The 17,592-nt window shown below is 41.4% G+C and overlaps 1 protein-coding gene across 1 annotated transcript; it reads left to right on the top strand.

Moving 5' to 3' along the window:
* Positions 1 to 1,326: 1,326 nt before the first annotated feature.
* LOC308318748 (uncharacterized protein) lies at positions 1,327 to 16,187 on the top strand (the record flags this gene model as incomplete). Its single annotated transcript, XM_080768374.1, has 14 exons — positions 1,327 to 1,448; positions 1,865 to 2,411; positions 5,674 to 5,761; positions 5,885 to 5,988; positions 7,805 to 7,855; positions 8,142 to 8,219; positions 9,071 to 9,130; positions 9,761 to 9,838; positions 11,345 to 11,404; positions 11,990 to 12,067; positions 12,367 to 12,420; positions 12,611 to 12,812; positions 12,963 to 13,171; positions 14,149 to 16,187. 14 exons carry the CDS (start codon positions 1,327 to 1,329, stop codon positions 14,176 to 14,178), a joined length of 1,761 nt encoding a protein of 586 aa, XP_080624500.1. The 3' UTR covers positions 14,179 to 16,187.
* Between the last annotated feature and the right edge of the window lie 1,405 nt (positions 16,188 to 17,592).

The raw sequence follows: 17,592 nt of genomic DNA, 5'->3' as shown, positions 1-17,592 counted from the left end.
CGGACCAGAGTGGCGGACCATGTGAGACTTATTATTTTTTTTCTTTCAGCAGTCTGCACTGTACTGGGCTAATGTTAACATTCTAGTTACGGTTAGCCAGCGAGCTAACCGTGACGAAGTGTACTGAAGTCATCTATGTTCATATTGAAATCTTATTTATAAAATAAATCACACCCGTGTGAAGTGACTAAGTGCAGGGGCGCTCTTATCATCATATGTCATCTCATTCTGGCTTGAATCATAAGAATTTTAGTACAGTCACTGGAGGGGGGTCTGTCTCCTGCACCCCCCGGAAATATAGGCTACTTCTAATCAGTGTTTTCTTATTGGAAAAAATGTGCTGAAAATGATGAGCTATGATAAAAAGTTGTCAAAATGTCCCACCTACCTCAAAACGACCTTTTTGGTATATGGCTCTGGCGAAATTGTGTAAAGGCAAATATGAATTCACTAAAATTACATAAATAGACTCTGAAATTGGTCATGAAGTATCTTGACACATAGGGGTAAGTAGCAGAACAGGATTTGGGGGGTTGCTACCATTATATTCTTATGACCCACATCATCCTCAAAAACACAAAAGAATATGGTGTCCGCTTGGCTAATAACAACGAAGATGGTTATTTTCCAACACATTATGGTGAGTATCACTGCCTCACTTGTATATAGAAAACTTCCCACATCCCTAAGCTTCAGTTTGAGCCCAAGATAACCTTTCTATCTTGTAAATTAGTCTTTCTGTAGCAAAAATTATGAACTATACCTCAAATCGGTGAAAATGTTATGTTTAGTCAGTATCAGCTATACATTTGGAATAAATGAATGAATGACTGAGTTTGAACTGACTCCACATCATGGAATATTTCTTACTTGAATAAGCTATGTTAAAAAGTTTGCAAAGTGTCCCATCTACCATTTTTATGCAAATGAGTGCCTCCATTATCAAAAGAATCGATTTTCACAAATCAGTGCCGATTAAATATCTATCTCGTCGGCTTCTTGTCCATGCTCTCCAGACAGTGTCAAGGAGATCAACCAGGTTGGTAGGACTGCACCGCAGGACACACTGAAAAAACTCAACCACCCCTGTCCTTCATCATAGGGTTTTGGTTTTTCCATCAGCTCGCTTGTATAAGGCACGGTGGTTCTCTTCAGAGCAGAGTAGCATGGAGGAAGACGAGCCAGGTCAACTAGGTAGATTTAGAAATGAGTTTGTCATCTGCCCCCACCACTCTTTCACTGAAGACTCACAATTCAAATAGCTCTAGCCAAGCCATGTCGGTCTTGGTCAGGAGCCTAACAAGTACATTCCCTGGCATGACTAGTATGTCGCAGGGACCCTTTGGTATTACCCAGCTGGGGATCGAACCCCTGACCATCCAGTCTCAGGGTGGACGCTCTAACTTCATGGCCACTGAGCTGTTGATGATATCCAGGGCCTCTTACGGGTGTGTAACTCTAGAGTGTAAGAAATTGAACCAAATGGACCTGTAAGCCTTGCGGAGCCATGAGGCCCATAGGGCAGGAGTCTATCTCCCGTTTCTGTAGTAGGAGGCAGCTTGATGTAAAAGTGTCAAGCCTGGACATGACACTAGTATACAGGGACTTATCCCAATCCAACCCTTGATGCTGAGTACCAAGCAGGGACAAGCAGGGAGGTACTGGGTTGCATTTTTCTTGGGTATGACCCGGCCGGGGATCGAACCCTGACCTCCCAGGCTCAAGGCAAATGCTCTGACCACAAGGCCACTGAGCTGTTGATATCCAGGGCCCCTTACGGGTGTGCAACTCTGAATGTACAAATGGACTCAACGCTTTGCAACGGTTTTGTCTGCTGCCTACTCATCTGACTTTCTCTTTCCAGTGAGGCGAGGATCAAGGAGCAGCAGGCCCAGCAGCAGGCCCAGCAGCAGGCCCAGCAGGTGGCCCGGGTCCGGGCCTGGGCCCGGGTCCGGGTCCGGGCCCGGGATGATCAGGCCCGGGTCCGGGCCCGGGCCCAGGAGGATCAGGCCCGGGCCCAGGCCCGGGCCCAGGAGGATAAGGCCCGGGCCCAGGAGGATCAGGCCAGGGCCCGGGTCCGGGCCTGGGTTAGGGCCCGGGCCAAGGAGGATAAGGCCCGGGCCCAGGAGGATCAGGCCCGGGCCCGGGCCCAGGAGGATAAGGCCCGGGTCCGGGCCCGGGCCCAGGAGGATCAGGCCCGGGTCCGGGCCCGGGCCCAGTTGGATCAGGCCCGGGCCCTGGCCCTGCAGCAGGATGATCAGGCCCAGGCCCAGGCCCTGCAGCAGGTCCAGGCCTGTGCCCAGGCCCAGCAGGATCAGCAACAGACGCAGCAACACCACTACCACCACCAGAACCAACAGCTACAACATCAGAAAAAACAGCAGGCCCAGGCCCAGCAGCAGCAGAACCAGGTATTAAAACATAATTACATTAGATATTATGTCTGTTTCTAAAACGGGTAGTCCCAATACTTCATTCTGATTGGCTGGTTACCGTCACGTGACCGGTGTAAATTTCACCGATAACCCACTCCTTCAATCACTTTGTATCAAACTGCAGCCTTGTAGCTGAACTGGGGAAGCGGAGCGCTTCATTGCTTTACAAACACATGCCGTGCGGGCGTCTAAGCACCGCCCGCCTCATATGACTGTGAATGTGTGGTTCCAGGCAGCCCCGTAAATACATCAAGCGCTATTCTCCCGTCACATAGGCTACTTGCTGAGCAAAACAGTGTTGTGGCTCTGACTCCCTCGCTCTGGTGGCGCAAAGCGTAGATACCTTTGTGAATGTAATAGTTTTATTAGGTTAATATTGCTATAATGTTTGTAACCGTTTTAGAAAAGCAATAAGCCACTCGAGGCCCCAGCTTACCGGGTATTTTACACTAGCTGGCTGGGAGGTAGAAGACCCTGTCGGGTCTGCCTACGCCCCCAGCCAGTGTAAAATACCCGGTAACCTGAGACCTCTCGTGGCTTATTGCTTAAATAATTGAGGCGGCAGGAAAATAGACATTACATTCAATTTCTGAATACATTTACTTTGGTTTTATCTCTTTTGAGTCCCATCTGTCACGGTGGAATTAACCTGCTGTAGATATGATGAATTATCAGCATACTCAGAACTCGTCTCTAGGATTTGAGCATCACAACTCGCACTGAAACCTTGCCCAAATGTCGAGAGTCATACATCATAGCTGTGTCAGGCTGGTCCCATCAGACTCTAATTTCCCTGTGTTTCGTCGATGTGGAGGTGGTTTTGATGTTAGGTTTAGCCATCTTTTCTGTGAGGTTAAAGGGCAACTTTAGTTTTTTTTTCAACCAAGGTTCATGTTTTAGGTTGTTATTAGAGAAAGTAAAAAAAAATTGTTCATTTTCTTTCGTTTTAGGTATTTTAGCTGTTTTTGACAGGGGGGCTAAGCATGGGGCTAAATATGTTTTTTTTTTTACAAAACTTTATAGCGATTTATTATTTTATGATATAGTCCTACTAGACCACAAGAAATTACATCTGGCCAAAAAAGATCACAGGATGTGAAGGTAGCCTACTGGGGGGAAGCCACACTGTGGGCCCCATTTTGAATGTCCGTTTTACAATAGGGTAATACATAAATTGGCCTATATTGGCCTCGCTCTGCGCACAATGGTATTATAGAAGTCTTATCGTCCCGTGTTGAACGCACACACGTATGGCATACGGCGTTCCTGAATATTTTAGCATTGTGGGAGTGTCCATATGTTAATTATTTTCGCTTTGCGCAATTTGCTATTAAGCCCCTTGACCTGCGCATAACGATTAGACGTGGGTCTAGGCACCTCATAAACGCAAAAAGCAGATAAAGCACTGTTTGATTTTACACTTGAGCGGCTCTGGGACGCTGCTGGAGTGTTGCCAAGTCTGTTTATTATAAGCGGCTTCTTTTTCTGTAAAGTTGCTTGTAAATATTGGTAGTTGTGGTTGCTTTTCTTGTTTCTAAAGGTTTCTCCTAATGTTGTTTAAACCAGTGATCCTCACACAGCACATTCCCATGTCAAGGATCCCCAGATGAATGCATTTGCCCAACTAAGGACGGCTAATACAAAAATGTAATTAAAACTTTACTTTTGAAAATAGCAGATCTACCAGCTCACACTGAATCACATTCATTCATTAAAACTATGAACTCTGACTGCAGGCGGATATATAATGATCATTATAACAATGTGCAAGAAAATATTTAAAAAGATGGAAGAACTTTATATTTGTGGACAATCAAAATATGTTTTTTATTTTAATGTGGTGTCATTAAAATTAATCTGGATATAGCAGACTCACTATCTAGAAAATAAAAACATGGCACTTCATTTAAAATAGGTTACAGACCCCTGTTATATGCGCTTATTTTGGGATTATTTTTATAGACCTATTTACTTGTTTCTATGAGACATGGCAACAGCGCAGCAAAAGAGCATCCACATCTTTTATTTTTGAAATGTTGAGATTAGAAACGGCCATAATTATTTCATTTCTCAACCTTAAAAATAAATAAAAACATATCCATAATCCTTGGAAGTGTGCTTTCATACGCTGTATCACACTCAATCCAAGTCTTCTTCAATAAAATGCTACGAGCGAAGACCATACGATCACGGGCATACACCACGCATTCAACTCATTACTCATTTCAAATATAATATAATTATAATTTAAATTAAAATATAATTTTACTGGTGTTTCTCAATAGAAACAACTTATTTTGAGGCATAAAGGTGACAGCATGCAGTGCAATAGGAATAATTAACCCAAATGTGACAAAGTCATATGTCATGTCTTCTATGGTGCCAGCCTGAAGAAATGTAATAATAACGATCCCCAAAGTGCGCATTCCGTATGTGACATCAGCTGACTGGTAAAGAAAATAGTACGGACATGTTGATTGGGTAACTCTCAAACACGCCTTAAACACTCCCATGACTAATTCAAGGCCGTTTTGCGCACTCCACGGGGTGTCGAAAGCGCTTCTTAACATGCTTAAAATTGCAATGTGACATACCTCACGCCCCCAGCTCATATTACTGTAATATTATATGTAATATTATATGACTTGCATAATCGAGCCCTGTGTGTCATAGGCTCAATAGTCAGTTTGACACATTAGCCATACTGTGGCTCTTTACACATGTCTGTCTGTCTGTCTGTCTGTCTGATCAAAAAAATGGTCGGCCCCGGGCCACCTAGGCTGGTAATCAGCCTGACAGCATGTCGCGGGTTTGAGTCCCGATCCCGACGACCTTTGCTGTGTGTCACCCCCCCCCCCCCATCTCTCTCCCCATTTCCTGACAGTCTACTGTTCATCTATCAATAAAGGCAAAATAAGCCTAAAAATATCATTCAAAATGTACGTAATATCACAATTATTGTATGCATAAATATAAAATGAATCATCGATACATCAGAAGAAATAAAAGATAGATGAATTCATTAAGTCATAGCTCTAGTTAGGACGTGAAATACGTATTTACTGCCAATTTACATTTGTTATTTGTCCCCACTCCCTAGTATGTATATTACGTATTAAAAAATGTCATGTAAACATGTAAGTTATGGACCATAACATACAAGTACAAGTATTACGTAAGCCTCGAGAAACCGTCCGAGTCCGTTGAAGCTCACAAGCTTTCTGTTAAACGGTTTCAGGAGGAGGAGGACATCGAGGAGGACAGGCTTTCACAAGACGGCAACACAAGCAACAGCGACACTGCATCTGAATATGAACACAGATCCAGTGAGTTCCAATGCTGTAAACATTATGCAAGATTGTTATAAACCAAAATATTCAGCAATTACGTTGACCAGTGAAAGACCACACACAATATCAGACTAATTATGTTTTGTTCGATTTGTTCAGAAATCTCATCAGAACAGTCGTCAGACTCAGAGATATCAGAGGAGGAGGAGGAAGTAACGGAGCCTCCCCAAAAGCGACAACGCAAGGATAGCATGCGGACACTCGTGAGTATTATATTGGCGACACCAACCAAATCCCACACACAATAGAACTGGGGGGTGAAGTTTCGCCCCAAGAGCCACAAGGTGAAGACAATTACTCTTCAAATTGTAGTTGAGTACTTGTGTGTGACAGTAAGTCTAGTAACTAGACCAGTAAGACGCGCAAACGCGGGAAGCGAACGCAACTGTCTGTCCCGCTTTTGTGCCCATATATGGAGCTGAGTGATTTGTTTGTGATTGATGCAACACACTCCATATTTGGACGTATAGCTGCTTTGGGGACTCCTTATATGGTTATGGCTGGGTCAATTCACTCAGCTCCATATATGGGCACAAAAGCGGGACAGACAGACACACAGACACACAGACAGACATGATCTGCTAGGTCTCATAGTAAGTGCTCATGCATGAATAACATGCATGAATAGGCGTGCACAGCCATTCTCAACTGCTGCACACTCCAGTCGTGCACGTGAAAAATATGGTTCAGGTTGTGCGCACGCCTATGGGATGGTTATATATTTTATAATACATTAGGCTACATAAACGCGGCTGCCGCCTATCACATTTAAGGCATTTTATTTACATCATGGTTTTACATTCACCATCGCTGATGAGCAGCGCTTTGTAGGCGAGGAGGGAGGCTTGTTCACGAACTCCATTATATCCTATATGGCTCTGCATCAATGTAATAAACATATGCGCTGTGAGCCAATGTGAGCCATCATACGTTTTGCGGATTCACTGTTTTGCCTGTTTACACGGAGAAGGGATAAAACGGCGGAGGTGGTTTCACTTTGTTGCGTTTTCACCTCCTGAAAACGCCGTTCTCGTCTAAAGGGACACCAGCAAACGATACTTTATTTTGCCGTTTTCTATGAACACCCTTCTCGTCTAAAGACCACCTTAGAGGGGTCTCTCCCGAGGCTCACATTCTAATACAATATTTCATATTTACAAGTAAGACGCGCAAACGCGTGAAGCGAACGCAGCTCGTGTGTGTGCATGTCTGTCTGTCTGTCTGTCTGTGTGTCTGTCCCGCTGTTACTGTATATGTGGACCTGGCCCCTTTTGTGCCCATATATGGAGCTGAGTGATTCACAAATCACTCAGCTCCATATATGGGCACAAAGGGGACACACACACAGACAGACAGACAGACAGACAGACAGACAGACAGACAGACAGACAGACAGACAGACATGATCTGCTAGGTCTCATAGTAAGTGCTCACTGGTTCGCAATCACTGCGTTCGCAATCACACATTCTTTCATTTTCACGATAAATACTACAGTATAGCTATGATAGGTGAATAGAATGGATTTTTTTAAAGAAATAGTTATCATACAGAAAGTGAGGATCTAGAAGTCAGAGTAGAGATGTAGTGATAAAGTGTTATAGATATTGATATTCTCTCATTTAACATAAACAAAATGAAATAAGAAGGTCGACTCTGTCTTTATTGAATTTTCCGATTTTGATTCTGGAAAGTTATGCAACTTCGGGGATTTTCTTATTTGACCATGAGCCTGATTTGAATATCTTCTTGTTTAAACTTTTTTTTAATGTTATATGGTTTGTTCATGTATACTTACTTATATACTAAATAAAATATAAAATAAATAACTGAATCCAGAACTGTCATTCACAGCTAAATGGGGGAACATTCAATTATTTGATGAACCTGAATGTGTGAATAGTCTTCCATGTAAGGAATGTTGTTGATCTTTGTTCTATATTTTGTCCAGAAAGTACTCATGTTTTATATTCATTGGGGAGTGAATATTTTGTTTTTTTGTTTTTAACTTTTTTTCAAAGGCAGAGAAAACCAAACAGGTCAAACTAGACCTGGGACAAGCCATGCTGGAGGTAAATGGAAAATAGCCTACATGTTGCTTTTCATCTTATCTTTTAAAAAAACCTTAAAAGGATCCCTGGCTATGTGGGAGTCTATGGTGGCCTGGGTGGCAAAAAGGCTTCCAATTGAATATGATTGACTTCCAAAACTTGCCAACCCTGGGTAGCCAACCTGCTTGTATCCGAATGCTTTGAAACTATCCAAATTTGCTGTATTTGCTGTAACATCCTGTATACATAGTTTGCATTGATCTTGTTTGACGTGATCTGTTCCATTTGTTTGCAATGTCCATTATAGCTAAAGGAGGTAAAGAAACAGTTGGCCGACAGCAAGGAGCATCTCCAGGCCAAAGACAACCAGCTAGAAGAGACAAAGGTATGCTTCTGTAGTTCTGTAGTAGTCGTCATTGTCATTACCCGTATGTTTTCTTACGGTCTGGCTATGAAAGAGGCCAGCCTTAGGCCTCTTTTAGACGGCGACGGTCTCCAGATAAAACGGCAAAGTCCCGTTGCGTTCTCATTTGTTATTGACTCATTCACTGTTTACACGGATACGGGATAAAACAGCGTTCTCAAAGATTTCCACTCTGGGAGGTGGTTTCACTTTGTTGCGTTTTCACCTCCTGAAAACGCCGTTCTCGTCCAAAGGGACACCAGCAAACGATACTTTATTTTGCCGTTTTCTATGAACACCATTCTCGTCTAAAGACCACCTTAGAGGGGTCTCTCCCGAGGTGAGAGGGACTACTAGTAGGACGTTGTAGGGCGTGCGGAGGCTCACATTCTAGAATGCTCATTGAGGATCTAGAAGTCAGAGTAGAGATGTAGCGATACATTGTTATAGATATTGATTATTCTCTCATTTAACATGTAAACAAAATTAAATAAGGTGGTCGATTCTGGAAAGTTATGCAACTTCGGGCATATTTTCTTATTTGACCATGAGCCTGATTTGAATATCTTCTTGTTTAAACTTTTTTTTATGTTATATGGTTTGTTCATGTATACTTATACAAGTACTAAATAAAAAATAAATAACTGACTCCAGAACTGTCATTCACAGCTAAATGGGGGAACATTCAATTATTTGATGAACCTGAATGTGTGAATAGTCTTCCATGTAAGCAATGTTGTTGATCTTTGTTCTATATTTTGTCCAGAAAGTAGCCTACTCATTTTATATTCATTGGGGAGTGAATTTGTTTTGTTTTTAACTTTTTTTCAAAGGCAGATAAAACCATACAGGAAAGAGTTTTCAATCGACACCTGGGACAAGCCAGGCTGGAGGTAAATGGAAAATAGCCTGCATGTTGCTTCTCATCTTATCTTATAAAAAAACCTTAAAAGGATCCCTGGCTACTAAGCCAAATATGCCTTAATACGTTATAATTTGTTTAAAACACCTTAAATATTTTTTCACCCATGGAATTGACGGAATGCATGTGCTAATAAAAAGTATTTTAACTATATTAACTTTAGGATTATTTGTATTAGCATTGTGCATTCCATAAATCCCATAGGGCTAAAACCACACATGGACAAATGACATCATCAACGTTTTAAAATTTACATTTTAGTTATAGAGGACAATTATAATCATGTATTATTATCCCGGGATCCTTTAAAAGAAAAACATTCTTTATTTTTTTATTTTTACAATATCCTATTCCAATTGAATATGATTGACTTACTAAACTTGCCAGCCCTGGGTAGCCAACCTGCTTGTATCTGAATGCTTTGAAATTATCCAAATTTGCTGTATTTGCTGTAACATCCTGTATGTAGCCTTGTGAAATGTATGTAATTACGGTATATTTATGCAATTGTATTATAATTATGTAATGTTATGTATTTACATAGTTTGCATTGATCCTGTTTGACATCATCAGTTCCATTTGTTTGCAATGTCCATTATAGCTAAAGGAGGTAAAGAAACAGTTGGCCGACAGCGAGGAGCATCTCCAGGCCAAAGACAAGCAGCTAGAAGAGACAAAGGTATGCTTCTGTAGTTCTGTAGTAGTCGTCATTGTCATTACCGGTATGTTTTCTTACGGTCTGGCTATGAAAGAGGCCAGCCTTAGGCCTCTTTTAGACGGCGACGGTCTCCAGATAAAACGGCAAAGTCCCGTTGCGTTCTCATTTTATTGACTCTTTACACGAGAACGCACACTTTATGAAAACGCTATAATGTCGCTAGGTGGAGGTAACGGGCTGCCAAATAAACCAGTCATCCACGTATAAGAAGAAGAACCAGGTAGCTCCCCCTTCACGCAACCCTATCGGGTTTTGAATGACACTTCCAGAACACAACGTGGTTGTGGCCGTCGCTCGCTGCCTGCTATCTACTAACGCATCGAGATGACAGACAGGCTGACAGGCAGCCCAGAGCATGCAGGCAGAGAGCGCCACGGGATGGTTATATATTTTATACATACATTACAATACATTAGGCTACATAAACGCTGCTGCCGCGGCTGCCACCTATCACAATTAAGGCATTTTATTTACATCATTTTACATTCACCATCGCTGATGAGCAGCGCTTTGTAGGCGAGGAGGGATGCTTGTTCAGGAACTCCATTATGTCATATATGGCTCTGCATCAATGTAATAAACACACTGTATGCGCTGTGAGCCAACGTGAGCCATGATGTCATACGTTTTGCGGATTCACTGTTTTGCCTGTTTACACGGACACGGGATAAAACGGCGTTCTCAAAGATTTCCACTCTGGGAGGTGGTTTCACTTTGTTGCGTTTTCACCTCCTGAAAACGCCGTTCTCGTCTAAAGGGACACCAGCAAACGATACTTTATTTTGCCGTTTTCTATATACACCGTTCTCGTCTAAAGACCACCTTAGAGGGGTCTCTCCCGAGGTGAGAGGGACTACTAGTAGGACGTTGTAGGGCGTGCGGAGGCTCACATTTGAATACAGACAGAAATATTTCATATTTATCACACATTCTTTCATTTTCACGATAAATACTACAGTATATAGCTATGATAGGTGAATAGAATGGATTCTTTTAAAGAAATAGTTATCATACAGAAAGTGAGGATCTAGAAGTCAGAGTAGAGATGTAGTGATACATTGTTATAGATATTGATTATTCTCTCATTTAACATGTAAACAAAATTAAATAAGGAGGTCGACTCTGTCTTTATTCAATTTTCCGATTTTGATTCTGGAAACTTATGCAACTTCGGGCATATTTTCTTATTTGACCATGAGCCAGATTTTTCTTTTATGTTATATGGTTTGTTCATGTATACTTACTTATATTAAGTACTAAATAAAAACTTAAATAAATAATTGACTCCAGAACTGTCATTCACAGCTAAATGGGGGAACATTCAATTATTTGATGAATCTGAATGTGTGAATAGTCTTCCATGTAAGGAATATTGTTGATCATTGTTCTATATTTTGTCCAGAAAGTACTCATGTTTTATATTCATTGGGGAGTGAATTTGTTTTTTTTTTTAACTTTTTTTCAAAGGCAGAGAAAACCAAACAGGAAAGAGCTTTCAAACTAGACCTGGGACAAGCCATGCTGGAGGTAAATGGAAAATAGCCTGCATGTTGCTTCTCATCTTATCTTTTTAAAAAACCTTATAAGGATCTCTGGCTAATAAGCCAAATATGCCTTAATACGTTATAATTTCTATACAATAATTTGTTTAAAACACCGTTCAAATCGTTCATATTTCACCCATGGAATTGATGGTTGCATGTGCTAATAAATAGTATTTTAACTATATTAACTTTAGGATTATTTGTATTAGCATTGTGCATTCTATAAATCCCATAGGGCTAAAACCACACATGGACTGACATCATCAACGTTTTAAAATGTCCATTTTAATTATAGAGGAAAATTATAATCATGTATTATCAGCCCGGGATCCTTTAAAAGAAAAACATTCTTTATTTTTATTTTTTTACAATATCCTATTCCAATTGAATATGATTGACTTACAAAACTTCCCAGCCCTGGGTAGCCAACCTGCTTGTATCTGAATGCTTTGAAATTATCCAAATTTGTTAATTGCATGCTGTATACGTAGCCTTTTTATTTATTTATATTTATGCAATTATGTTATACTGTTTGCTTTGTTCCATTTGTTTGCAATGTCCATTATAGCTAGAGGAAGTAAAGCAACAGTTGGCCGACCGTGAGGAGCGTCTCCGGGCCAAAGATGAGGAGCTAGAAGAGACAAAGGTATGCTTCTGTGCGTCCGTCAGTCTGTCTGTCTGTCCAAAGCTAATGTGGTGGATTATTTCTAACCTATAATATTTTCAGAAACATATTTTAGCCCCGTGACCCGACTGGGTCTACATGAAAACACATGTCATGATTTTGTAAATGAAATGTAACCATACTGCCTCTATAATAATTATGTGTGTCCTCGTATGCATCTCCTTTGTGTGGACATAAATAAACGGTTAAAATGTAGACGTTTCAGAGATCCACATGGGAGCCACGCCCATGATTGTACCGTCTTATTCCTTTTCCTGTAGGAGGAAATGGAGGCGGAACTTAAATGTGGCGTTTGCAAAGGACTCTTCATAGAGGTAACGATGAAGTCATGTGTTAATCAGTTTAAAAATGGCATATCTCACCACACCACGTGTACCTTTATTCTGTTTATATTATGGGCTTTCAGAAACTGTCCTACTTGCTTTTTAAGTACTTCTGAAAACACAAACCCTCTTCTTTGCACTGACAATGATGTGCGTTTTAATTGACTTCCCCACCATGTAGCCAGTCATGCTGAACTGCGCCCACAGCTTCTGCACCTTCTGCATCAGGAAGTGCCGTGAAGTGAAAAATGAATGTCCCCTATGCCGAAAGTCAGTGCAGTATCAGACCCGCAACCTGTTGGCGGAAAAAATCATTGAACGCATCGTGCACCGGCTCTCCCCCGACGAGAAAGCCACGCGCCACCGAGAGATCACAGAGAGGGGTAAAGAGCTCAATTTAGCTTCATTGGTATCCTCCCGTTGACTTGGTTGTGATATGGAACAAAATCTATGGAGGATTGGAGGTCCTTCTGTTTTAGATTGACACTGCCTAATAAAATGAACATGGTCCTTTTGTGTGTGTGTTTTGCCAGCAGCCAACCAGGACGAGACTCGGGAGACCCCAGACCGAATGGAGGTGTCCCCTGCCCAGGATATGTTGTCCCATTCCCAGGACGTTTTGTACCTCGATGCCAGCCCTATTGATGGCGTGTACAGTAACAGCCCATACGTCAATAGTCCTGCATACAGTAACATTCCTACTCCACAGAGTGTTAGTTCTACTGCATCTGAGAATGAAGAGGTGAGATAAGCTTGTTCCATATTAAAAAATAAAAACCATACTCACGAATATATATATATTTGCCTATTCAATAAATCCATAATCATGCTTAACTGAACCTTACAAAAGACCAACTTCCAAGAGAACCTATTACCAGTAAGACGCCCGAGGGCGAGAAGCGACGTTGCCCTATGGAGCGTGTCTTGGGCGTACAGGGTGCGATGAGGTCAGATCAACATAATGGAATGTCAGAACAGGTCAGCTCCATATGGAGATCGTCTAAGGGTGGCAGCGGAAGCAGTGTCTTGAATGTACAGTGTTAATGTATCGCTATACAGTGAGGAAGCATGGCATACAGTTTCCAGTCTACAGATCTACAACCATGATCGTTCCTCAGCCAATAGCTTGTACAGCTCCTACAAGCTCCTGTGTGTGTGTGTGTGTGTGTGTGTGTGTGTGTGTGTGTGTGTGTGTGTGTGTGTGTGTGCGAGAGAGAGAGAGAGAGAGAGAGAGAGAGAGAGAGATTATATTAAACATGCACACACTAACAATATTTTAAAATAAGAGGCATCTGGGGGAAATGTCTTTCCAGGCCAGAAGTTACTAGAATGAAAGAGGACAAAATGGCCTACAAATAATCTGTTCTAGTATAGTTTCATTTCCCAATGTCACATTCTTTGTATGTGTATACATACACTACCGCATGGCTCTGTAGGCAAGGAGTCTGGCGTGTGTTTCAGCTCAAAGTTAAATATTTCAGAATATATAAAACAGTGTATGTGAAAACAGCCATGGCAGAATATACAAGACATTTGACACCGCGTATAGCGGTCCAGCAGTTATCCAGATTAGACCTGCTCAGACACAGTCGCCCCGAAAGTCCCTCTTTTAAGAAGACCTTGAAGTCTTCTATAGGAGGTTCCGCCTCCTGTACAGAGCCGTACAGTAAACGGTAAACAATAAACACAATCAGCGTTCTCCTTTTCTGTGTTTTCCAGCCGAGCCGCTCTTGGCGACCCGGAGCCTGAGGACGTGTCGTGTTGGTGACCCCAGCCCAGGCAGCGCGGCTACTGATAAACATGATGATGTCGTTTCTCAAGCCACTATATATATAGTCACCAACCGTTGGTGTTAAATGATTTAAAACTTGACAAACCTATACTGTGTCTAGTTTAAGCTGATAAAAGTATCGGCTGATTATTATTTTTTTTTTCTTTAAAGAAATTAAGTAAATTTTTTGTATTTATTTTATTTAACTTCAAACATCCATGCTTTTGTCTCTACTGTAATGCAATTTATGTCGTCTGTTAGGTAGTGGTGTCAAAAACAACCGATTCAGCAATGCTTTGCAATTCGGCCGTGCACAATTCTGCATCGATGCCGGCAGCAACGTGACAATCATGCAGACGCGCTGAGAGACGATGGTGTAAAGGACAGACTACATGTGTCTCTAGATATACTTTCGTAGCTTCGTTTTTGATGCGGTTGGTTGATGCGGTGTCCTGCTGTTGATCAACACTTCAATCACGTCTGGCTGTGTCCCATATGTGCCCTTAAAAAAATGCTGTAGTCCAACCTCTTAAAAGAGCTTGTTGGAAAGTTTAAACGGGAGTTTCCTGTAATAATAAACATCCGTATTCCATGCTTTTTGCTCTGGCAGCTCCTCAGCCCTTGTTCTCCTCCATTTATCAGCAGCATTCTATTTCTCCTGCACATGCTGCCCCTTGCCCTTGGAGCTATCTTTGTCTATCATAGCCATCACTGCTATGCTGACAACATCCGTACCATTTATAGCCAATGCAAATGACTATTTTAAACTAGCTGATATTCAAAATTAACTGAATCGGCTCTAACTTCCTGAAACCTCAAATTTCGGCCACGACACTCCTTCCACGACCCCGGGCCCTATCAACCCCACTATTCGTTCAGCCGTCAAAAACCTATAGGCGTTTCGACAACTTTGACAAACAGATTAGCTCCGTGGTAAAAAGCGGTTTCTTCCAACTCAAGACTTCTAGCCAAAGTCAAACCTTATCTGTTATCTCCCCCCTAAACAATTGGAAATGGCCATTCATGCCTTTATTTCATCACGGCTGGATTTACAGTAATGCGTTGTATGCGGGCATTGCACAGTCCTCACTTAGGCGCTTGCAGCTGCTTGCCTCCACTAGGAAATGTGACCACAATTATCACCCCCATTTCAGCTGGATTGCATTGGCTCCCTCTGTGAAGTTCAGAATAGATTTCAAGGTACTTGTATTTGTCTATAAATCTCTACATGGGCTGAACTCCCCCATATCTATCTGAGCTCTTGGAGGGTTATCCTCCAGCCAGACCTTTTGAGGTCTGCCGGCCAGCTGCTTTTGACTGTTCTTCCCCGCCCCCCCCCAACTCATTTAAGATCTGGAGGTGATCTGGAGGTGATTATTATTTTGCTGCCGGTGGCAGCAAAATAATAAGTGCCCAGTCCATTTGAGCTGTTCAGGTCTCTTCTCAAGACTCTATGGCCTTAACTTTGATCATTCCTGATGTTTTGTTGTCGTTGATCTCATCCATGTTTTGTTGCCATGTGGGCGCACATGCATTATTCTTTTTGATGATTTTGATTTGATTGATTGATTGATTGATTGATTGATTGATTGAATACTTCATTGGCATAAATGTTATCAGTACAGCCTACAGGGTACAGTCAAACACACGTCCAAAGGGATCACCGAAAAAAAGTGATCCCATTCGTTTCCATTCAGGTCCTGCGTATTCAATTCATAATCACAAAAAACAAATAATAATGTATTTCTGAATAGAATATGTTCAGTATATCTATATTGAGTATTGACTGATGAAAAAGATGCCATTTTGTGCAGTTTAAATGTGCTCTATGAAGTGGATTGTATAATTGTGGCGTATCCTTTGCCAATTAATCTATACATTTTAGTTTTTCATACTTTCATACTGTTTTTACTGTTTTTTATGAAACAACGGTTCAATAAATCGGAAAACTTAAGGAGAAATCACTTTGTTCTCCGGAATGCTGAAAGCTGCATCATTCATGATTCCTACGTCACCACCACAGGGGGCGCATGCATAAAAAGTCCATAGACTTGAGGTGTGTGTGTGTGTGTGTGTGTGTGTGTGTGTGTGTGTGTGTGTGTGTTGGGGGGGGGCATAGAGATGGAGCCATGCAGCTGAGGGATGGGTGGGCGGTCTCACTGCTCCAGTAGGCCTATGAGTTTTTATATTCACATAGACTTAGTGTTGTTTCTGCTCTAACCATCATTATTATTATTATCAGTTGTCAGATTGTTCTGTAACTTACATTTAAGTAAAATTGTATTGTATTCTGAAGAACACTGACTGAGAGTGTAAAAAGTGTTACATTTGCACACACTCTTATGAGAGACCTATAGTCTAGACTCAGTCTAAAAAAAAACAATAAAATAAACGTGCCTCTTGCCTATAGGACAGGTGGGATAATCTATGAAACACGTTTTCCATTCACAAGAAGAAGGAGTTGGTAGCGGTTGGTAGGCGGCACTGATTTTCTGGCAAATCTAAGGTAGCAAATTTAAGACGATCTCTTCAAAATAAGAGTAACCTAGCTACCCTCTAGAGTATTGAAAAAAATATTAATTTGCACATTAAAACCGTAAATTAAGGATTTAAACGATGCTATAAGACACACATTGTGTAAAAATGTAAAAATAAGTAATAAGTAATGTTTCTGTGTCAAGATAAGTAATTAAAAAGTTATCTAAATCTAAATGGATAAATGCTATTCACTGGAGTGCATGGACTTTATAAAGTGGACGCTGGACAAAAATCCCTGCTATGTATCGAGTCTATCGACTATAGTGTGACATACGCACATGTCCGGGTAGACCTCCTCTACAACCAGCGGACATGTGCGTATGTCACACAGCTAGTCGATACATAGCAGGGATTTTTGTCCAGCGTCCACTTTAGTCTGGACTGGACATGTGAAGTTTTTTTTACCTCTGACCTTGTGCCAAATATTTTTTTACACCTCTGCTGCTTAGCGGAGGGTGTGGTGTTGTAGAGGAGGTCTCCCCGGACATGTGCGTATGTCACACTAGTCGATACATAGCAGGGAATTTTTGTCCAGTACGTGTCCACTTTATAAAATCCATGCACTCCAGTGAATAGCATTTATCCATTTAGATAACTTTTAACTTTACGTTATTTAATTGCTTATTTTTACACGGAAACATAATGTGTGTCTTTACAATAACTGTAATGTAATAATAATACTAATAATGTCATGTAATAATTATTTAATTAACGTCACTTTTTATTCTGAAAGCAACCGGATGTCTTAGATTTGCTAGCTCTCAAACAGGAAGTTCTAGATTTGCCAAAAAGACGGAGCCGGTAGACGCCTGGGTTAACTTTCACTTTCATATACAGTAGCACAGTTTAGCACG

Source organism: Protomyctophum bolini, assembly GCF_963924005.1.
Source record: "Protomyctophum bolini genome assembly, chromosome: 7".
In the NCBI taxonomy this organism is placed as follows: Eukaryota; Metazoa; Chordata; class Actinopteri; order Myctophiformes; family Myctophidae; genus Protomyctophum; species Protomyctophum bolini.
This window is presented reverse-complemented; position numbering and strand designations above follow the sequence as displayed.